This window comes from Mobula hypostoma, chromosome 16 (genome assembly GCF_963921235.1).
Source record: "Mobula hypostoma chromosome 16, sMobHyp1.1, whole genome shotgun sequence".
NCBI lineage: Eukaryota > Metazoa > Chordata > Chondrichthyes > Myliobatiformes > Myliobatidae > Mobula > Mobula hypostoma.
Genome location: NC_086112.1, coordinates 11,035,717 through 11,058,151, shown reverse-complemented (window position 1 = coordinate 11,058,151; position 22,435 = coordinate 11,035,717). Strand labels below are relative to the sequence as shown.

The window sequence follows — 22,435 nt, the reverse complement described above, 5'->3', positions numbered from 1 at the left end:
TTGAACTTTTATCTTCTTACACACTACTACTTTGTCACCTGCTAACTAACTGAGCTCACCAAAGTGATTGCTCCACTTTTATTCTGAACGCCGTCTAACTCCCACTTCTTCCCAGATGATTAACATTTACTCAAGGACAGCTTCTAACTCACTGTTATAAGGCTATTAATTGGTCCTCTTGTACGATAAGATGGACTCTTGATCTCACAATCTACCTGGATGCGACCTCGTACCTTATGGTCTACCTGCACTGCACTTCCTCTGTATCAGAACGACTTTATTCTTCATTCTGTTATTGTCTTACCTTGTTCTACCTCAGTGCACCATGAAATGAATGGACCTGCATGAAGAATATGCAAGACGGAGTGTTTTTATACTTTATACTTTATTGTCGCCAGACAATTGGTACTAGAACGTACAATCATCACAACGATATTTGATTCTGGGCTTCACACTCCCTGGATTACAAATATTAAATATTAAAAATATTAAAATAGTTAAAATTAGTAAATATTAAAAATTTAAATTATAAATCATAAATAGAAAATAGAAAAATGGGAAGTGAGGTAGTGCAAAAAAACCGAGAGGCAGGTCCGGACATTTGGAGGGTACGGCCCAGATCCGGGTCAGGATCCGTTCAGCAGTCTTATCACAGTTGGAAAGAAGCTGTTCCCAAATCTGGCCATATGAGTCTTCAAGCTCCTGAGCCTTCTCCCGGAGGGAAGGGGGACGAAAAGTATGTTGGCTGGGCGGGTCGTGTCCTTGATTATCCTGGCAGCACTGTTCCGAAAGCGTGCGGTGTAAAGTGAGTCCAAGGATGGAAGATTGGTTTGTGTGGTGTGCTGGGCTGTGTTCACGATCTTCTGCAGCTTCTTTTGGTCTTGGGCAGGACAACTTCCATACCAGGTTGTGATGCACCCTAGAAGAATGCTTTCTATGGTGCATCTATAAAAATTAGTGAGGGTTTTAGGGGACAGGCCAAATTTCTTTAGTTTTCTCAGGAAGTAAAAGATTTGGTGGGCCTTCTTGGCAGTGAACTCTGCTTGGTAGGACCAAGTCAGTTCATTTGTGATATTGACCCCGAGGAACTTAAAGCTTTAGACCTGTTCCACTTGCGCACCACCGATGTAAATATGGTACTTTGGTACATGTGATAATTCCAAGTCCAATCCAACTCTGTCTTTTTGTAGGGTGTGGGGTGTATATGAGCCCACTCACCATCTTTAAAACAACTGGCCAAGAGATATTCCCAAAGGATTTCTGGGAAGTGAAGGCAATAACTTTATCTATAGAGGAGAATGCGCAACGTTCACTCCTCTCTCCAGGGTACAAAGCCTGTCGCTGTTCCGTTGTTGGGTCAGTTTAAATGCCAGCCCAGATAGACTGAAAAGACAGGGTGTCAGTCAGTCAGGGTGAGGGCCGATTTCGCTCGTTCTCTGCGATGGTCATCTCTATGGTGCTGAAGTAATGAAGACTGCACCAGCTGCTGTGCTCCATGTCCGCTAATATGATCAAGCAATAAGTGAGGCTTTGCGCCTACAGTGGGTTGCTCCGGAGTTCAGATCTGAGGACTCAACTTTGGTTCGGAATGTTGTTGTTTGCTTTAATTGTTGCCATTATTTGTATTTTTTTCTTTCTCTTGCGCATCGAGTGTTTCATTGTCATTTTAATTCTTTTTTTCTTTAAATGGCTTCTTTTGGGTTTCTTGCTCTGTGGCTACTGTGAGCAAGCAAATGTCAAGGCTGTATAATTTATACATTCTTTGATAATAAATGAATCTGAATAAACACTCGATGGTTTGAGTCAAGACCCTTTCATCAGCACTGGTCCTGTTGAAGGATTTAGGTCCAAAACATCAACTATTAATTCCCCTCCATAGATGCTGTCTGATCTGCTGAGTTCCTGCAGCATTTTGCGTGTGTTGCTCTGGATTTCCAGCATCTGTAGAATCCCTTGTGACTTTGTTGGTGTACATAAGGCCTGCAGAGCTGACCTCTGAAGCATTGGCAAATGCTGGGTGGCAGAAGCGGTGCCGGGAGAAAGTTCTGATGATCTCTGGGGGCAGATCAGCCAGCTTACTATTGGACAGAATATAAGAGAGCCATAGGCAGACATCTAATCAGAGGATTCAAACCATTAACATGAGACACTGCTGCTGGTTGCTACAATGACAAAATCCTTAAATTGTGTTTCTGAAGTCATCATTAAAAGGCAAATCAGCAACTTAGCGAGGGTAATTCTGATTGGTTGCATCACCAGCTGGCATGGATGCATCAATGCACAGGATTGCAAGTAGCTGCACAGGTTTGTAGAACCAGTCAGCTCTATCATGGAAACAATCCTCCACACCATCAGACATTTCAAGAGACTGTTCTTCACAAAGGCAGCATCCATCATTGAAGTACCTCACCATCCAGGATATGCCCTCTTCTCATTCCTACCACCACAGAGGAGGTACAGGAACCTGAAGACACACACTCAGTGATTCAGGAACAGCTTCTTCACCTCTGACAGCAATTCATGAACCCATGAACACTACCTCATTATTCCTTTTCAGTTTGCAGTATTTATTTATTTTGTAATTTATAGTATTTTTTCCATCTTTGCTCTGAACTGCTGCTGCAAAACAACAAATTTCACACTAGATACAGTACTGTGCAAAAGTCTTAGGCACATGTGAAAAATCCTTGTAAAGCAAAGATGCTTTCAAAAATAATAAAATGAAAAGTTCTAAATCCCAATAAATTTACTATTAAGAACAGTAAACAGTAAAAATCCAATTCAAATCAATATCTGGTGTGACTACCCTTTGCCTTTAAAACTGCATCAATTCTCTTAGGTACACTGTCGTGCAGGTTTGTAATAAAATCAGCTGGTAGGTTTTTCCAAGCATCTTGGAGAACTTGCCACAGTTCTTCTACAGACTTTGGCTATCTTGCTTGCTTCTGTCTCTCCAGGTAATCCCAGACAGCCTTGATGATGTTGAGGTCGGGGCTCTCTGGAGACCATATCATCTGAAACTACATAAAAAATCTATGTGCCTAAGACTTTTATAAAACAGATTCTGATTCTAATTCTGAGTCTGACCGGATTACTTTTGGGGCTTCCAAAAGGAATCACAATGGGGGATGGTCATCTCAGAGTCTGAGGAACTGGGTCAGATGGGCATCAGTGGTTAGATTATGAGATCACTCAGTCCTCTTTTATTGTCATTTAGAAATGGATGCATGCATTAAGAAATGATACAATGTTCCTCCAGAGTGATATCACAGAAAAATAGGACAAACCAAAGACTAACACTGACAGAACCACATAATTATAACATATAGTTACGGCAGTGCAAAGCAATATCATAATTTGATAAAGAACAGACCATGGGCACAGTAAAAAAAAGTCTCAAGTCTCAAGTCGATCAACTCCTGAGTCCCTGATAGCAGGCGGCAAAAGGGAGAAACTCCCTGCCAAAAAACCTCCAGGCACCGTCAACTTGCCGATGCCTTGGAAGCAGCCGACCACAGCTGACACCGAGTCCGTCCATCTGAAAACTTCAAGCCTCCGACCAGCCCCTCCGATACAGCCTCCTGAGCGCCATCCTCTGCCGAGCGCCTTCAACCTAGCCATGGCCGCCGAAACAAGCAAAGCCGAGGATTCAGAGCCTTCTGCTCTGGAGATTCCGGTTACCACACAGTAGCAGCGGCAGCGAAGCGGGCATTTCAGAAGTTTCTCCAGCTGTTCCTCTGTGCTCTCACATCCATCTCCATCAAATCAGAATAGTGCATGGGGTTCCCTACTTGACAGATTACAGATATCATTCACCGGAGAGGCCGCGCGCACTGCGTCGTGCCATCTTCTCCTCCTCCATTAGAGAATGTAGGGACTGAGTAAGAGATGGTTAAAGAGTTTTGGGGAGTGGGTTCCTGCCCACTATTTCTGCTCATCGGGTTCCTAGACCCCACCCTTCCTTTAAACTCATAAAGCCTCAGTTTCCACACTCTCTATAAACCAATCAGGACCCCTTTCTCACACTCTTTTTAAACTGGGTGGTATGGTAGCGTAGCGGTTTGAATAACACTTTACAGTGACAGTGATGACTGTTTGGGGTTCGTTCAATTTCTGCCGCTCTCTGGAAGGCGTTTGTACGTACTGCCCGTGTATGTGGGGCTCCTCTGTGTACCGTAGTTTCCTCCCACATGGCGACACTTGTAAGCTGCCCCAGCACATCCTTGCACTGTGTTATTCACTGTTGCAAACAACACCTTTCACTGTATGTTTCGATGTTTCAATGTACATGTGACAAATAAAACTAATTTTTAAAAAATTACTGGATTCACTAAAAATATCATTATGGTACTGTTTAATATCTGATTCAAAGAATGTTGAGGTTTTACCGTGAATAACTCTCAAAAGTCCAGAAACTCTGCCAGTACATTACCATTAAAGTCTTTAACGTGCTCAAGAGTTTTGCTGTAGTTGATCTGAAATCAGCTGATAGTAACGTTTTTTTAAGGGCTTAGGGGAGAGAGGATGACAGCAGGGAGTAATAAGGTGCCTGAAAGGCTATTGTACAGAAACCTCTGCTTGGAAAGGCAGTGGGAGCGGTAATTGGACTGAGGGAGAGATGAGCCAGCCCGAGGCAGCTAAGATGTTAGAACTAAACGGCGGACCTGCATTATGTTACATCTTCTAGTGCTTCTCAGAAAATTGAAATGCAAAGCAGCAATCTCTTCCTATAATGATTGGTTTCTGTAACAAATTAAGTCTCCAAGGTTCCTCATACGTGTTATGTAACATGCCAATTTCTGCCCTATAATTACAACAGAAGACTTTTCATCTGTGTGGCCCCCTGCCAAGAAACTAATAAATTTCGACCTTGATTTTATAAACTTTCATTTGAACCTGTGAATAATGGCTTATGTGATGACTGTTCATAATGAGTTATTCATTGCATTCTGCTAATTCTACAAGTTTGATAGGGTTGATATCAGTTCCACTCCTGTGAAGCTAACATACACTCAGTGGCCATATTATTGGGTTCCTCTTGTAGCTAATAAAGTGGCACTCAGTGTATGTACATGGTCTTCTGCTGCGGTAGCCCATTCACTTCAAGATTCAATGTGTTGTGAGTTCAGAGATGCTCTGCTGCAGGCAAATATTGTAAGGCATGGCTACTTGACTTATTGTCACCTTCCTGCCAGCTTGAGCCAGTCTGGCCATTCTCTTCCAACCTCTCTCATTAACAAGGCATTTTTGCCCACAGAACTGCCACTCACTGGATGATATTTTGCTTTTCGCACCATTCTCTGTAAACTCTAGACTTTAGTACCTGAAAATCCCAAGAGATCAGCAGTTTCTGAGATACTCAATCCATCCCGTCTGGCACCAACAATCATTCCACAGTCAAAGTCACTTTGATCACATTTCTTCCCCACTCTGATGTTTGGTCTGAACAACAACTGAACCCCTTGGCCATGTCTGCATGCTTTGATACATTGAGTTGCTGCCACATGATTGGCTGATTTGATATTTGCATTAATGAGCAGGTGTACAGGTGTACCTGTACAGGTGGCCACTAAGTGTACTGTATAATTCATAGTTTTAACAAAATTAATCATTTTACAGTGAACATTTTGAAGTAAGCATATCCAAACCAAACAGACCTGTGAATATTAAGTGGAGAGTACCTGACATCTCACAGCCAAGCAGTTCCATTCTCAATGTGCAGTGTCTCCGGCAGACTTGGGGATACAGGCGTATGAACTGGGCCTCGATAGGAGGATTGAAGGAATTTGCATGTGGCGTGTTGTTGTCAACATTTCCTCGGAAAACCTGCAGTATTTTAGTAAGAAAATGCAACAAGTTTCTGTTATATGGTTTATTTACTGAAATAGCAGAGCTTTTGTCAAGTAAAACATCCAGACATCTACCAGGAGCACCCAAAAGAGAGCTGGACCCATCTGCTCGCATTTGGCCTGCGGCCCTCTACTCTCTTTGATCCATGCATTTCTCTAGATGGCTTTTAAAAGTTTCTAATGTGCCCACCTCAACCACTATTTCTCGCAGCTCGTTCCAAATCTGCACCACCTTTTGCGCAGGGAAGCTGCCCCTGATGACCCATCTAATTTTCTCACCACTAATCTTAAACCAATGTCCTCTTGTTCCTTGATTTCCTCACATGCAGACCGGAGTCAGTATGGACTGGCAAGACCATCTACTCCAGCCTCATCATCAGTACAGGAGTAGCACAAGAAACAGACACAAAATGGCATGGTGGCATAGTGGTTAGCACAATACTTTACAGTACAGGTAACCTATCTGGTGTTCCTCCCTCTTCCCCTTCTGCCATGCTGTTCTGTCCCCTCCTATCAGATTTCTGCTCCTCCAGCCCTTTATCTTTTTCACCAATCAATTCATCGGTTCTTTACTTCACACCCTCTCCCTCTCCCAGTTTCACCTATCACCTGCCACCATGTACTTTCCCATCCCCTCACCCACCTTCTTCATCCGACTCCTTCCCGCTTCCTTTCCGGTCCCGATGAAGGGTCTCAGCCCAAAACATCGACTGATTACTCTTTTCCATAGATGCTGTCTGACCTACTGAGTTCCTCCAGCATTTTGTGTGTGTTGCTCCAGTAACTTTAAGTTTCTGGGTATTTTCATAGCAGAGAACAAGCACATAAGTGTTGTCACAAAGAAGGCACGACAGTCCCTCTGCTTTCTCAGAAGGTTATGAAGACTGGCACGTCAAAGATATGGCAGGTCTAAACTCTGCCAAACTTCTGGACGTGCATAGTAGACAGCATCCTAACTGGTTGCATCAAAACCCAATGTAGAAATGCTAATAGCCAAGAACACAAGACTGCAGAAACTAGTGGATGCAGTCCATCCATCACAAGCAAAGCCCTCCCCAACATTAGCAAATTTATAAGGAACGCTGCCACAAGAAAGCAGCATCTATCATCAAGTACCCCTACTGCCTAGGCCCTGCTCTCTTCTTGCTAATACCATTGGTTCTTAGTTCCCATACCACCAGGTTCACGAACAGTTATTACCTCACAACTATCAGGTAGTGGTTAACTTCACCTACCACAACTCTGAACTGACTCTACAATCTACAGACTCACTGTCAAGCACTCTTTACCACTCATGTTCTCAGTATTATTTTTATTTTCACAATTTGTCTTCTCTTGCACGTTTTCTCAAATTTAATTATTTGAGAAATAAATAAATATTTCTCAATATTTATTTATTTATTGAGAACAGTGCTGAATAGGCCTTTCCACCCTTCGAGCCGCGCCACCCAGCAACCTCGATTTAACCCTAGCCTAATCACAGGACAACTTACAATGACCAATTGGTGTGTACTTGGATTGTGGGAGGAAACCAGAGCACTCAGAGGAAACTGATGCGGTCACGGTGAGACCGTGCAAACACCTTACAGACAGCGGCGGGAATTGAACCCAGGCCGCTGGTACTATAAAGCGTTGTGCTAACCACTATGCCACAGTTGTTTGATTGACTTTGTCAGTTTAAGTATAGTTTTTCTTAAAATTCCATCATATTTTTTTTTCTGTACATGCATGCAAGAAAATGAATCTCAAGCTAACACACACACAAAATGCTGGTGGAGCTTAGCAGGTCAGGCACCATCTCTGGAAAGGAATAAAGAGTTAATGCTTCAAGGCTGAGACTTTTCATCTCAGTCCAAAGCTTCGGATTCACAGATGCTGCCTGACCTGCTGAGTTCCTCCAGCACTTTGCATGTGATACTCTAGATTTCCAGCATCTACAGGATCTGTTGTGTTTATGATTCTCAATATAGTATATAGCACACATACGTATTTTGCTAATACATTTACACTGAGCTTTGAACATTGTTTGTAGTACTCCCTCCTGGGGACTATGTCATAAGAGGATGCACTTTCACCTTGTCTATGGCCCTCATGACCTTACCTAACTCTGTCCAGTCACTCCTCAATCTCCCACATTTGAAACTTAACACAGAGAAATTTCATACTGACTCTTAAACTGTTTTGCTTGCTATAGTTACTGCCTGACCTGCTGAGAGTTTCCTGCATTTTTGGTTTTATATTGTGCATGGAGTTACATCCCTGAATCTATACAAACCTGCACTTCACAATCTGTGAGCTTCATCACCACTGAGGTGTATCTAATAATCAGCGAGCCAGTCTAGAACACCTTCGGAGATTTTTTATGAGAAGCAATTTTCATAAAATGTTGCAAAATATTCATGTGATCGAACCAAGTGACCATACTTTTTCAATGTCTGAGTTTGGAATGCATGCTGTAAGCATCAAAGTCTATGCTTGAAGTTTAAGGGCACCGTGGTAGGGTAGCAGATAGCGTGAGACTATTACAGCTCGGAGTAGCGTTAGAACAGTGTTTAAGTTCAATTCCCCCGGCGTTTGGTAAGGACTGTCTGTATGCCCTTCCTGTGGAATGCTCCAGTTTCCTCTCACAGTCCAAAGATGTGTCGGCTAGGCTAATTGGTCATTGTAAGTCGTCCCGTGTTTAGGTTAGTGTTAATCGGGGTTGTGGGGCTGCTAGGACAGCTTGGCTTGAAAAGCTGGAAGGGGAACTCCGTGCTGTGTTGTGAAACAAACAAATAAATCGGTAACTGGTTTAGAAACCTCGAGATTTACCGGGATGCTGCCTGGATTAGAAAACATGTCCTATAAAGATAATTTGAGTGAGCTGGAGCTTTTCCCTTTGGAGCAAAGGAGGATGAGAGGTGACTTGATTAGAAGTGTACAAGATGGTAAGATATTGTGGGCTGAAGGGCCTGTACTGTGCTGTAATGTTCTATCTTCCAATAAAAATTTTACATAGTATTTCTATTTTACACAGACAAAGATTTCTAGTAACGACTTGAATATTATTAGGATAAATTATCCACCCAATTCTGCAGCAGAGCATTCATAAATCTCTCTGTCAGAAGTTCCCTTAATTGTTGAGAATAATTTAACTAGGGCAATTTAAAATCAGTCAACCAAAGTTCAAAGTAAATTTATTATCAAAGTACATATATGTCACCAGATACAACCATGAGATTCATTTTCTTGTGGGCATACACAGAAAATCCAGGAAACACAAGAGAATCAATGAAATACTGCACCCAACAGAATGGACAAATAACCAAATGAGAGTAAGCTGTGCAAATGCAAAATTTAAAAAAGCAATTGTAATAATAAATATTATTATTATATTCATTTATGTGAGTCTACAAAAATGAATGAAAGAAAACAACACATTGTTCAATAACTTTGAGTTACCTTTCTGAAACAAAAGATATAGACCATAAGATATAAGAGCAGAATTAGGCCATTTGGCCCGTTGAGTCTGCTCCACCATTTCATCATCGTAGCTGATCTACTTTCCCTCTCAGCCCCAATCTCCTGCCTTCTCCTCATATCCGTTCAACCCTGACTAATCAAGAATCTATCAACCTCTGCCTTAAATATACCCAGTGAATTCGCCTCCACAGCTGCCTTGGCAAAAAATTTCTGGCTAAAGAAATTCCTTCTCATTTCTGTTTTAAAAGGACGTCCGTCTATTTTAAGTCTGTGTCCTCTGGTCTTAGACTCTCCCATACTCCACTCCAGATCGAGGCCTTACAACGTCGGAATTCCAGTGAGTACAGGCCCAGAGCCATCAAATGTTCTTCATATGTTACCAGGTGAAAGAAACAGACTGACTCCTAAAAGCTAAAAATACCCAGTTTCCAAAGGTCAAGGTCAAAATGAATTTATCATCGAAGTATGCATATGTTACCATAAACTACCTGGAGACTGACGCAGGGATTTATAGAGAAATAAAAAAACACAATAGAATTTATGAAAATCGATATATAAACAAAGACCGACAAACAATTAACTTGCGAAAATAAATAAACAGCTAATATTGAAAACATGAGTGACAGAGGCCTTGACAATGACTGTGCGTGAGTCAGTTAGGTCAGTGTTGAGGTGGGCAAAGTTAACCACACTGGTTCAGGAGACGGATGATTGTAGGGTAATACTGCTCCTGAACCTGGTGGTGTGGGACCTAAAGCTCCTGTACCTCCTGCCCGATGGTAGTTACGAGACATGGCCTGGATGGTGGGTGTTCTTCATGATGGATACTGCTATTTCAGATAGATAGATAGATATACTTTATTGATCTGGAGGGAAATTGGGTTTCGTTACAGCTGCACCAACCAAGAATAGAGCATAAATATAGCAATACAAAACCACAAACAATCAAACAACAATATGCAAACTATGCCAGATGGAAATAAGTCCAGGACCAGCCTATTGGCTCAGGGTGTCTGACCCTCCACGGGAGGAGCTGCAAAGTTCCATGGCCACAGGCAGGAACGACCTCCCATGACGCCCAGTGTTGCATCTCGGTTGAATATGGCCGGAGTCCAACAGCAAAAAGTTCAATATCCGGGCTACAAACACGTTCCTTGATCGTAATACGACCAGGATTGCACTATCTGTTGTTAACCAGAACAGCAAGCCCCTCTCCTTTACGCTTACCACTCTCAGTGCACTTCCGGTCAGCCCGAATGGTCTGGAAGCCCTCTATGGAAACGTTTTGGTCGGGTATGTCCTCGTGCAGCTACATTTCAGTAGAACACATAACACTGCACTCCCGAAATGTTCTCTGACTCCTGGCTAGCGCCATCAACGCATCCATTTTATTACTCAGCGATCTCACATGTGGCAGCACCCCTTGTAAATGTGCACATTGATGGGGAGGGCTTTGCTGTGATGGACTGGGCTGTATTCACCACTTTCTGTAGACCTTTCCATTCCTGGACGTCATAACACATGCTGAATCTATGCATACTATTGTGTCTTCTTTGTGATGATACAGGACAGATTCTCTGAGATGATAGCACCAAGGAATCGAAAGTTACTGGGCTTCTCCACCTCTGATCCCTAATGAGGACTGGCTCATGGATCCCTGGCTTCCTTCTCCTGCTGAAGAAGGTACTTGATCTCCATTTGACTCAGCACACTAAATACTGCTGACCTACACTAAGCAGGATCAACTAGCCAGCCTCTCTTAGGAGGAAACTGTACTGAAACATAAAACTTGAAGAATAAAGGGACACTGGCTGCACTGACAATGAATCTAATAATCAGTGTGCGCTGTCAGTACATTGTGAAAAAAGACAGCTTTGTACTTTCTGAACACAGACCCTGCAGTCACTGTTAGTGAATCACTACCCCTTCACAGACTGCACCGCCTTGCAGCCTTTTTCGCCAATAACAAAGAAATTAGTCAAAAAGATAAACAATTCGGCTCTCTCTGTAAACACAAGACACTCTGCAGATACAGATGGGCGTCACGGTAGCATAGTGGTTAGCTCGACGCTATTACAGCTTGGCGTTCAATTCTGATGCTGCCTGTAAAGAGTCTGTACGTCCTATCCAGGGACATGTGTGTTTCCTCTGGGTGCTCTGGTTTCCTCCCACAGTCCAAAGGTGTACCGGTTAGTAGGATAACTGGTCATTGTCAATTGCCCTGTGATTAGGCTAGGGTTAAATAGGTGGGTTGCTGGGCGGTGCAGCTCATTGTGCTGGAAGGGCCTGTTCTGTGCTGGATCTCTGAATAAAATGCTGCAAATTCAGGAAAACCAGGCGCTCCAAGGCATCAATTTTAATTTTATATTTAAATTTTTAACCCAGTGGTAAATAAGCATTGGAAGACGCATGAGATGTGATGTAGAAATAGATATATCAAAAATACATTTATTGAATTTTTTGTATAAATTGCCCAGAAAGTAGAAAATGTGTATGTCTAATTCAATAAGAAATCCAACATAATTGAAAATCTAGCACATCATGCAGAATGCTTGAAGTCCACCAATTTCAATCTGAATTCTCTCTGGATTTAAGACACTGATGCACAGCACACACAACAAAGCCCATTATACTGAATGGTGTGCAGTGCAAACCCATTGCTATTTACATAATTTTATATTAAAGCACAAGAAAACCTGCGGATGCTGATGCCGAATTCCTCAGGCATTTTGTGTGTGTTGCTCTGCTTACCAGCCTGAATCCAGCCCAATAATCTTCCAGCCACAAGTTCCGCTCCTCAGACTAAACACACGATGCTGGAAATCTAGTGCATGTTGGAGGAACTTAGCAGGTCAGGCAGTATTAATGGAAATTAATAAACAGTCGACGTTTCAGGTCGAGACCCTTCACCTTCTTATTCTGGCTTCTGCCTCCTTCCTTTTCAGTTCTGTTGAATGCTCTCTGCCCGAAACACGGACTGTTTATTCCCCTCCATACACGCTGCCTGACCTGCTAAGTTTCTCCAGCATCCTGTGTGTGAGAGACTTGATGTAAAGTAAATGGAAAATATAATACTTTTCTGCATGAGGGGTCTAAGTTTGAGTTTCAGCATTACCACTAGTCAGGAAATTCACTGGACCAAAGCTAGCTTTAATCTTGTACAAACAAAGGGGGGGTGTGTGTGTGTGTGTGTGTGTGTGTGTGTGTGTGTGTGTGTGTGTGTGTGTGTGTGTGTGTGTGAGAGAGATCATTCATGGGGCTTGTTTTGCTGTTGTTGTCTTGTTGCTTGTGTGTTCAGTTCTGTGGTGTTCTGTGTTGTTCTGCTGAATGTTGTGGGCATGCTATGTTGGCGCTGGAATGTATGACAACATTTGCAGGCTGCCCCCAGCACCAGAAAAAGCAATTCATGTAACAGACTTAGAAAACTGCAGCGTAAAACAAGCCCCTCAACCAGGTTTATTTTGACAACCATCAAGCATAGAACTCCACAGTACAGTGGAAGCCTTTCTCCCATGATGTTGCACACACCTTTAACCTACCCTAAAGTCAGTCATAGGACACAGAACATCAGAGCACTAGAAGTATTTTTCCTCCTGCATTCCTATAATTTATCATTCCCCCACCCCCCCAACCATTGTCCTGTGATCAACCTACACTAGGGGCTATTTACAGTTACAAGTTAATCAACCATCCAATTTATGACATGTTGATGAATATTTACCTGGAGAGTCTAGCCACTGCGAAACTCAGTAGCACATAAGTTGTGTGTGTGTAGAAATAGATTCAAACTCATTCTTTGCCAAGTCCACAATGGTAGTGCTAGTTTTTGTGAAATAATTCTATGTTTGGAGATGGTTATGGGAGGTGGACTGGGGGAGAAGGGGCCCCGTGCTCAGGTAGAGGGTTCAAGGCTAACCTCTTGATATTAGCGAGAAAGGTTGGTGGTAGGGTTCGAGGATGATAATGTGAGATTGGTCGTGAGGGAATGATGACGATAATGCAGATTAGAAATCAGTGACACAAGAGATTCTGCAGATGCTGGAAATCCAGAATAACACACAGAAAATGTTGAAATAACTCAGCAGGTCAGGCAGCATCTGTCAATGTTTTTAGGCCGAAATCCTTGATCATGGATTCAACAGATGATGTTTCAGGCCGAGACCCTTCATCTGGAGAGGGACATGCACAATATGCTGAAGGAACTCGGCAAGTTAGGCATCATCAAAGGAGGGTAATGGAGAGTGAACCCTTCATGAGGATGGGAAAGCACCTTTATTCCATCCACCACAAAAGGCCACCCATTTCAGTTCGACTTCCCATTCCCATTCTGACATGTAAATGTTAATGACAAATAAAGCTGATCCTTGGTACTCGAGAACAAAATACAAATAAAGCACCAAACATAGCTGGGGAGTATATTTTGCAAAGCACAAGACTGAAATGGATTTCGGTAACATAGCAGTCAATGTAATGTAATGGCTCCGTCTGTCTAAGTAGACAATGGATGCGCCTGGTAATAACTTCTCTCCGGGGCGCAGACCTAGGCGATGAATATGGAGATCCTGGGCTGCCCAGACATCAAGATCTCCCTCTCTGCCTCGCGGATGTGGTCCAAAGGAACGTGAAGCAGTACATTTGGCATCAGCTTGGCTGCAGGAGCTGCCAGGAAGTGACATGATACGTCATCCAACCACCTTAGGGGCTCCATTCTGGATTTGTGTAGGGTTTACTCCTTAGCCTTCTCTTCTCCCGAAGATACCCACAAGGCAGTGGGATCCGTAACCCTGGATAGGGGCCCATACCGGGTACTGTCAGCCGGAGCCAGCTGAGCCTGGGACTCGTGTAAGGCAGGGTCGTCACGTCCTGTAGTAGTGACATATGGAGCCACTACCCACTACCTAACATAGCAGTTAGCACGACACTATTACAGCTCAGGACGTTGGAGTTCGGAGTTCAGTTCTGACATCATCTGTGAGGAGACTGTATGTCTTCCCCATGGAATGAGTGGGTTTTCTCCTGGTGCTCCTGTTTCCCCCCACAGTCCAAAGACGTAGCAGTTGGTAGGATAATTGGTCACTGTAAATTGTCCTGAGATTAGGCTAGGGATTGCTGGGGTAGCATGACTTGACGGGCCAGGAGGGTCGATTCTGCGCAGTATCTCAAAATAAAAGATAAAATATTTCAACTCACCAGGTCTTCATAGGTGCCTTTTACTTTGTATGTAGTCCAGGCTTTGCCATCACTGCTGTAAGCAATCTTGTAGGATTTAACGTACTCGGGACTGCCAAGTCTCTTAGCTCCCTGACTAATCAGTCCTGTGACTCTCATTGTGCGCTGCAGGTTAATCTGAGAGAGAAGAAAATTAAAACAGTTAGAAACAATATGTCTTGTGCCTTTAAGACTGTACAAGTTTTCTGATGTTGAATTAGTGTCATGATATAAAATGTTTTATGCCCCAGTCTTTGAAGGAAGGTAATCGGTTAACTTTGACACAGATATTTGGGACCTCTCATTTCCCCTTTACCTTGACATTCCTTCACTAACACTGGTCAAAATCCTAAAAATTCCCATTCCAATGACTGTTGGATCTCTATTTAATTTCTCATCCTTAGGCTTCTTCCGGGAGGCAAAAATGACGAGCAATCTTAATTCCAAGATTTCAGATTACTTTAGAGTACAAACGAACATATCAATACTAAGCAACACACACGAAATGCTGGAGGAACTCAGCAGGCCAGGCAGCAGCTATGGAAAAGATGTTTCTGGCTGAAACCCTTCGCAGCAGGACTGGAGAAGAAAAGCTGAGGAGTAGATTTAAAAGGTGGTGGGATCCCCTTTTCCCTCTCTCACCTTATCTCCTTGCCCGCCCATCGACTCCCTCTGGTGCTCTTCCCTCCTTTTCTTTCTTCCATAGCCTGCTGTCTCTTGCACCTATCAACTTCCAAGCTCTTTACTTTATCCCTCCCCATTCTGGTTTCACCTATCAGGTTGAGTTCCCTCCCCTCCACCTTTTAAATCGACTCCTCAGCTTTTTCCATCCAAGGACTCTGGAGAGCATTCTGACTGGGTGTATCACCACCTGGTGCGGAGGATCCAATACTCAGTGAGTTGTAGACACAGACAACTCCACCATGGGCACATCGGCCCCCAACAGTGAGGACACCCTCAAGAGGGGGTGCCTCAAAAAAGCAACGTCCATCCGGTTTAAGATGGTGCTACCGAAGATGTGTGACAGCCTACTGCCAGTGGAAAGGCAAGAAACTTGACTAAAAACATTACTAATAGCACCTTTTCTGAAGAAAATTGTGGTTAATTATCACTGCAAACAACGAAGAAGCAAGTGGAGGTAAAGGTGATTCGAAGGATGAGCCGTGCGGGTGCATTGCAAAGTCGAAGTGTGACGTGTTCGAGATGGGGGTCACAGATGGAGTTGTTATCACTGTTGGAGATGGAGTGAGTGATTTGGAGAGAAATCAAGGCAGAAGAGTTTTGATGCCCGTCCACCTAACCCGGGCGCAAGGTTGGATCATTCCAAGCGCCGAGCCCAGTTGGTGAGATCAAAAATGGCTTCAGGCTGGAGGGCCCAAGCATATCGCTACACCAGGGTCTGGGTCTTAGAGCAGGGCATCGATTGGTGCTTAGACAATTTAAACACCGGTCCAGATAGACTGGAAAGTCCGAGTGTCAGGATCAGAGGGGAGGATCAGGCTGATTTCGCTCGCTCTCCCACAATGTTTATTCATCTCTCAGCAGTGAACTGTTCTGGCTGCTGTACTACTGAGGCCGAGGCTTGGACCTACTCCGGTTACTCCACGGAGCGGATCGAAGGACGCAGTCTGGTTCGAAACGCTGTCACTTGCTTCTACTGGGTGCAAGATTGTGATTTTTACTTTCTCTTTCTCTACGCAGTGAAATTGGTCTTTTATTTAAATTGGGTTCTTCAGGTTGCTTGCTTTTGTGGCTGCCCGTAAGCAGACAAATCTCAAGGTGTATAATTTATGCATTCTTTGATAATAAATGTACTTTGAATCTTGAATCTTGACATCAGGAATATTGAGTGTGAAGCTAGAGTGGACAGCCAGTGTCGTTTTTCGTAAGGCAGAAATGGCTAATGCAAAGGGGCATAATTTTAAAATGATTGGAGGAAATTACGTCAGTGGTAGAGGCTCTTTACACAGAGTGTGGTAGGTACGCGCTATCAGATGTGGCAGCAGAGAACGTACATTAGGGACATTTAAGAGACTCTTAGATAGGCACATGAAGGGCTATGCAGAAGGGAAGGGTTAGATTGATCTTGGAGTGGGTTAAAAGGACAGCACAGCATTGTGGGCCGAATGGCTGGTAGTGTGCTCTACTGTCCTATGTTCTGTGTTTATTAACCTGATGTTGGTTCTGATTTTGATGAATACTATGAAGGGTGGAGTTCAGAAATATTTCAGTGTCAGGCCAGAAATAGCTATGATATATCTTAACCAATACAGGGGTCCTTATTAAAAGCACGTATTGATGTAGTGTGAAGTTATGAGTCAATAATGTACAGGAATCCAGGCATCATAAATTTTATTATCCGTGAGCAGATTATTAGTAATGAACGTCACCAAAATAAGTAAAGCGTCTGATGCATTAACCAGAGAGATCAAGTGATTTGAAAGAGACATCTTGTAATCTGAGGTACAATTCTAAAAAAAAAATCATAGAACATAGAACATTTTAACAGAGTACAAGCTCTTTGGCCTACAATGTTGTGCTTACCTTTTAACCTATTCTAAGATCAACCTAACCCTTCCCTCCTGCATAGTCCTTCATTTTTCTGTCACCCATGCACCTATCTAAAAGTCTCTTAAATGCCCCCAATGTATTTGCCTCTATCACCATTAACAGGGCATTCCACACACTCACCACTCTCTGTGTAAAGAACTTACCCCTGATGTCTCCCTATACTGGGGGTTCCCGACCTTTTTTTATGTCATGGACCCCTACCAGTGAGGGATCAGTGGTCCCTAGGTTGGGAACTCCTGCCCTATACTTTCCTCCAATCACCTTAAAATTATGCCCCCATGTAGTAGCCATTCCAGTTTGTCAGATATAGATTCGCTAAGACTTCCTTTGCCTTTTAAAAAAATTTTATTGAGATACAATGTGCAATAAGTCCTTCGGGTCCCTCAAGCCACGCTGCCCAGTAACCCCTGATTTAATCCTAGCCTAACCATGGGACAATTTACAATGACCATTTAACCTACCAATCGGTACATCTTTGGACTGTGAGTGGAAACTGGAGCACCCGGAGGAAACCCATGTGCTCACGGGGAGAAAGTACAAACAGCTTACAGACAGCGGCGGGAATTGAACCTGAGATGCCTGTACTGTAAAGTGCTGTGCTAACCACTATGGTACAAGGCCGCCTCAAATGTCAGTGCTTATTTAGAAGATTCTTTGCTTCGCGCTGTGTAATCTTTGTCTTGTGGATACAAGTGAAAAGCATGTCAAGTTAGTGTAAAAGATAATGCAATTCACATTTCACAGGTTCCCTGTCAGTTGTAGGCAGTGACACACGTGTCACTTAACTACACAAGTGCATATGGGATCAAGGAAGTCGTGTGCTCAACCTCCAAGCTCAGACTGTCATTCATACAGGAGGTGAAAACCGGCTGACAGAAGGATGCAGGCAGATCACATAACCCAGCCACCAGAGGGTGAACAGCTTGATGTTCTAAAACCCAATTCTGCCATCCCTGGGAGTTGAGGAATCAGCTAAACCGGTTTGCTCAGAAAGACAAGGTCAGTCAGGCTCCGGAAACACTGCCAGCTATTACTGCATGTTCAATATTCCGGTGATCCGATGCTGTTAACTTGACAGCTTTCTAAGCAGTTATTGCTCGAGTAAAATCTCTCCAATACAGCTTGATCACAGTTTAGAATTCAGCACACCTTTCAAGTTCGAGTTCAGTTTATTGTCATTCAACTGCACCACCAAATGGAACACCGTTCCTCCAGACTAAGAGGCACAACACAGTACATGTAACTCATACACGTAACACCCTGGTTCAGATTTTTACTGCTATGCTGTAGGTATTTCATTTTAGCTGCTCTGTAAGAGCAGTCGGTTCTGCTTTCAGCCTGTTTGGGTTTGAGCTAAAGATAAGGGGTTGTGACGTTCATGCTTAGGAATGTGACGTCAGCCAATCAGGATGGTGGAATTGGGAGAACATCCTGGAGAACGCTGGGCAGGGAGGATTTTGTGAGGGACACTGGTGTGGGTCGAGGTCTTTTTGGCCGGAGCTGGGAGAAGACAGGAGGGAAGATGGCTGAGCATTCCAACCCTGTTGCACAAGGTGCTTTGTGCAGCTCAATGGCTTCAAGGAGGAAGGACCTATACTCCCGTGGGAGAGCCCGTTTGTCCAAACTGGATTTCGAGCGACATTTGGAAGGTGGTGTGTGCTTTTGTGCAGACTGAGGGTCTGCCGTGTGAGTTACAGTCAACTTTGAGTTGAGCTCAAACTTATGTGCACAATTGGACTGGGTTAACTGTGATAGGCCTTTTTTCTTTTTCTTGTCCTGATAACTGTTCAATAAAGCTGAAATTTGTAAATATACTTTCTTTATAACTGTATTCAGTGTACAATTTGTTATTTCCTGCTGATGGGTAATTGCAAGTGGGTAGCATTTACACAGCATTTGCTCAGGTCAGGATACGGGTGGGTGAGATATCCCAACCTCCTGGTTTTGGTGAGACCTAAGTCATATTGATCCTGGACATACAGAGTCTAAAAGGGTGGTTTTCTCACCGCTGGTCCGGTGACTGTTAGCCAGGGGCTAACAAGCCGCGTCTCTGGAGAAGCCCAGTAAAATGGGGTTTCATACGCATAACCATCAGAAAATTAACAAATAATAAGGTGTATTCACAATTCAATTTAAAAAATAAATGGAGCATTTCATGTGTGATGAAACCTGGATGGTGGCAGGGAGTTCAGTAGTTTTGCACCTGGAGGTAGAAGCTGTTTCCCATCCAAACTTTCCTAATACACAAGGAGACATTCAGAGCTGACCCTCAACATCATCCCATTTATTCACTTCCTATTATCCAAAATATCCCTGTGTCTTTATCAATGACTTTTGTACAGTAGTGTCTGTATTCATTTTGTAATAACTGTGGTGGCCAACAAACAACTGAAACACAGGACTTGATGTCTGAATGTTAGAACATAGAACATAGGACATTACAGCACAGTACAGGCACTTTGGCCCTGATGTTGTGCTGACCTTTTAACCCACTGATCAATCTAACCCTGCTCTCTTTCATAGCTCTGTGTTTTTCTGTCATCCATGTGCCAATCTAAGAGTTTCCAAAAGCCTCTACCATCATCCCTGCCAGGATGTTCCACAAACCCGCCACTCCCTTTGTAAAAAACCTAACTCTGATATCCACTGTGCCCTCTAATTTGTAATGACCAGTGTGTGAAAAAACCTTGGGCTGTACAATTTTTTGCCCAGTGACAACAACATATGCACACTTAATTTTTAATCAATAATTTCCTCAATAAAAACAGAATAAAACCAGTTCTTTTTTTCTGCATGTGCGTGTGTGTGTGTGCGATGTTGGCGGGACAATGTCTTTTTCATGCCTTTACAAGGTGCGGAGCGAGAGAGAGACTGTGTGGCGCGCCACTCCTCACACAGGCATTTCGCAGTATTTTTCCCTTTATTTTACCAGGTCGAGTTGCGATCTCGATCACGGATGGAAAGCGTACTTGGGAGTGGCCCCGACTGGGTTCGAACCCGGGAACCTCCGTTCCAGGGTCCGGCGCTGATGTCATTGTGCCACCAGCCGGCCCAATAAAGCCAGTTCTAAAACCTGCAGACAAGTCATCATAAACTCCACGTTGTCAACATTGTCCACATCAGAAACTGGAAAAGAAAATGTGATTGTGTATGGCCTTGATAACTACTTAACACGGCAATGAGGTAGAAGGTAACAACCTTTTGGCTGCAGTTTAAATTCGTCTGTGCACTTGTAGCGAAAAAGTGCACGCCTTAGACGGAATATTGCTGACAGCCCCTCCCCCTTACTTTTCTGTGATCACCTTAAAATAATGCTCCCTCATAATAGCCATTTCTGCACTGGGAAGAATTCCCTGGCTACCCACTCGTTCTATGCCTCTCATCATCGTGTACATCTCTATCAAGTCACTTCTCACCCTCCTTCACTCAAAAGACAAAAGCCCTAACTCACCCAACCTGTCCTATTCTTTGATAATCTGAGTAAATTATCCCTATTAGCTATTTCTGCCTTAGGCCAAAATCAGTCTACTGATTACTTTTATTGAAATATATCAAGAATTTGGAGTGACCAGGAAGGCTAGCATCTCTGCTGAAGGGATGATTGTGTTCACTCTGGGCAGCTCACTCACCTTTGGTCCCCACTGGACACTGCTCTCCCCTCTGGCTCCATGTAGCTGTTTGCATGCAACAGCGGCCGCATCTCAGTACACTGCTTCGACAAGCAGAGGCTAAACCAGCTGAGGGCAGCCGGCAGGCCTCATACCCTGTGAAGTAGGGACTTGCCTGTCCTAGCATGTAAAGTCAGCTCTGGCAGACAGGGTGGATAGGATCAACTGTGAGATCTAACGGCCAGGAAGGCAGTTCTGCAATGCTTCATGGTGAGCAAAGGGGAGAATAAGGCACAGAGGAAGTCATAGTCATCCACTGATACCAAGGAAGACCCCAGTTGTGATAACTACTCGTACTCAGACTTCCAAGGTTGAGAGAATGGAACTGCCCCAGTGCAGTGGGTTTTCTACTGAATAAAAACTCTCCCACACAGATCTCCTATCGTTGCTGGGTACAACGGACAACCAACATCAAGAATTCAAAGCAAAAGATGAGGCTGCCAAATTCTTGTAAAATAAATTACATTTTGAAGAAGTCACTGTAGACAGGGAGCCACAAGGCCAGTTAATCGGATTACTTTGAAGAGATATAATATGGTGCAAATTTCATTGAAAGCAACTATAGTTTGTCATTAAACTAGAAGACATAAACAGGTTGTTAATTTTTCCCTCAAAATTGTCTAAAGACCACCCCTACCTACAGTATAAACATTAACAAGGATCCAGTCCTGACGAAGGGTCTCGGCCTGAAACGTCGACTGCGCCTCTTCCTATAGATGCTGCTTGGCCTGCTGCGTTCACCAGCAACTTTGATGTATGTTCCCTACTGAGAAGATGGCTGAAGAGGAATTCTTTCGGAGAACCCTCATGATGTGGTTTACCACTGATAGAATGGACAACACCACTTGGAGATGAACATTCATGAATGGAATTATTCAAGGATGTGATGATGGAAGCTGAACCATACCGCCATCTATTTATTACTTAAATTGTTGTGCAACAAAGAAGTAATTCATAATCCTGAAACATAAAGAAGAGCAGAATTAAACTGTTCAGCCCATTGATTCTGCTCCCAGTTGATCGTAACTGATTTATTATCCCTCCTGCCTTCTCCCCGTAACCTTTGACACTTTGCCTTCACCTTTACTAAGCAAGAACCTGTCAACCACCACTTTAAAATATAACATAGATAAACATATTTGTATGCTCTGTCACTGGTGTGTTACATGCTTCTGAACTAGGAGGACTGAGATGTGCCTGAATCAGCTAAGCCATGCTTTAACAGCCACTCGGCTGTCCCACCATGAGAGGTGGCTTTTCACATCGGCATCAGTTAACTGGAGTGTTAATCTTGGTGTCAGTGACACCCAGCTCATGTGGATGGCGTGCTGCAGACCTGACAGTGTCGACTGATGATGCTGTGGGACAAGGGACAGACTTCAAGTTCAGGTTATTGCCAATTAATTGTGTACATGTATACCACCAAACGAAACAACCAAACGAAACAACGTACTTCCGGACCAAGGTGTGCAACACAGTACGTATAACTCGCACACACAACACATACATAATATTATCACACTTAAATTAACAAATAGGAAGGTGCATTTTGCAACACAAGTTAAAAAGTAAACAGTATAACACTACAGATGTTTCGTACGCGATGAGACCCGGGAGGTGGCAGGAGTTTCAGTGGTCTTATAGTCTGGGGGAAGAAGCTATTCCCATCCTGACAGT

General features: G+C 43.5%; 1 protein-coding gene across 3 annotated transcripts in view; it reads right to left on the bottom strand.

The window, feature by feature from the left end:
• The window catches only part of LOC134357219 (EGF-like repeat and discoidin I-like domain-containing protein 3), a 294,825-nt gene that overhangs the window by 86,780 nt on the left and 185,610 nt on the right, over nucleotides 1-22,435 (bottom strand). For all 3 annotated transcript variants that reach the window (XM_063068512.1, XM_063068511.1, XM_063068510.1), the window contains 2 exons: nucleotides 14,502-14,657; nucleotides 5,682-5,826 (listed from right to left, as the gene is read on the bottom strand). In XM_063068512.1, the coding sequence (XP_062924582.1) occupies nucleotides 5,682-5,826; nucleotides 14,502-14,657 (301 nt within the window). The remainder of the gene's footprint in view (nucleotides 1-5,681; nucleotides 5,827-14,501; nucleotides 14,658-22,435) is intronic.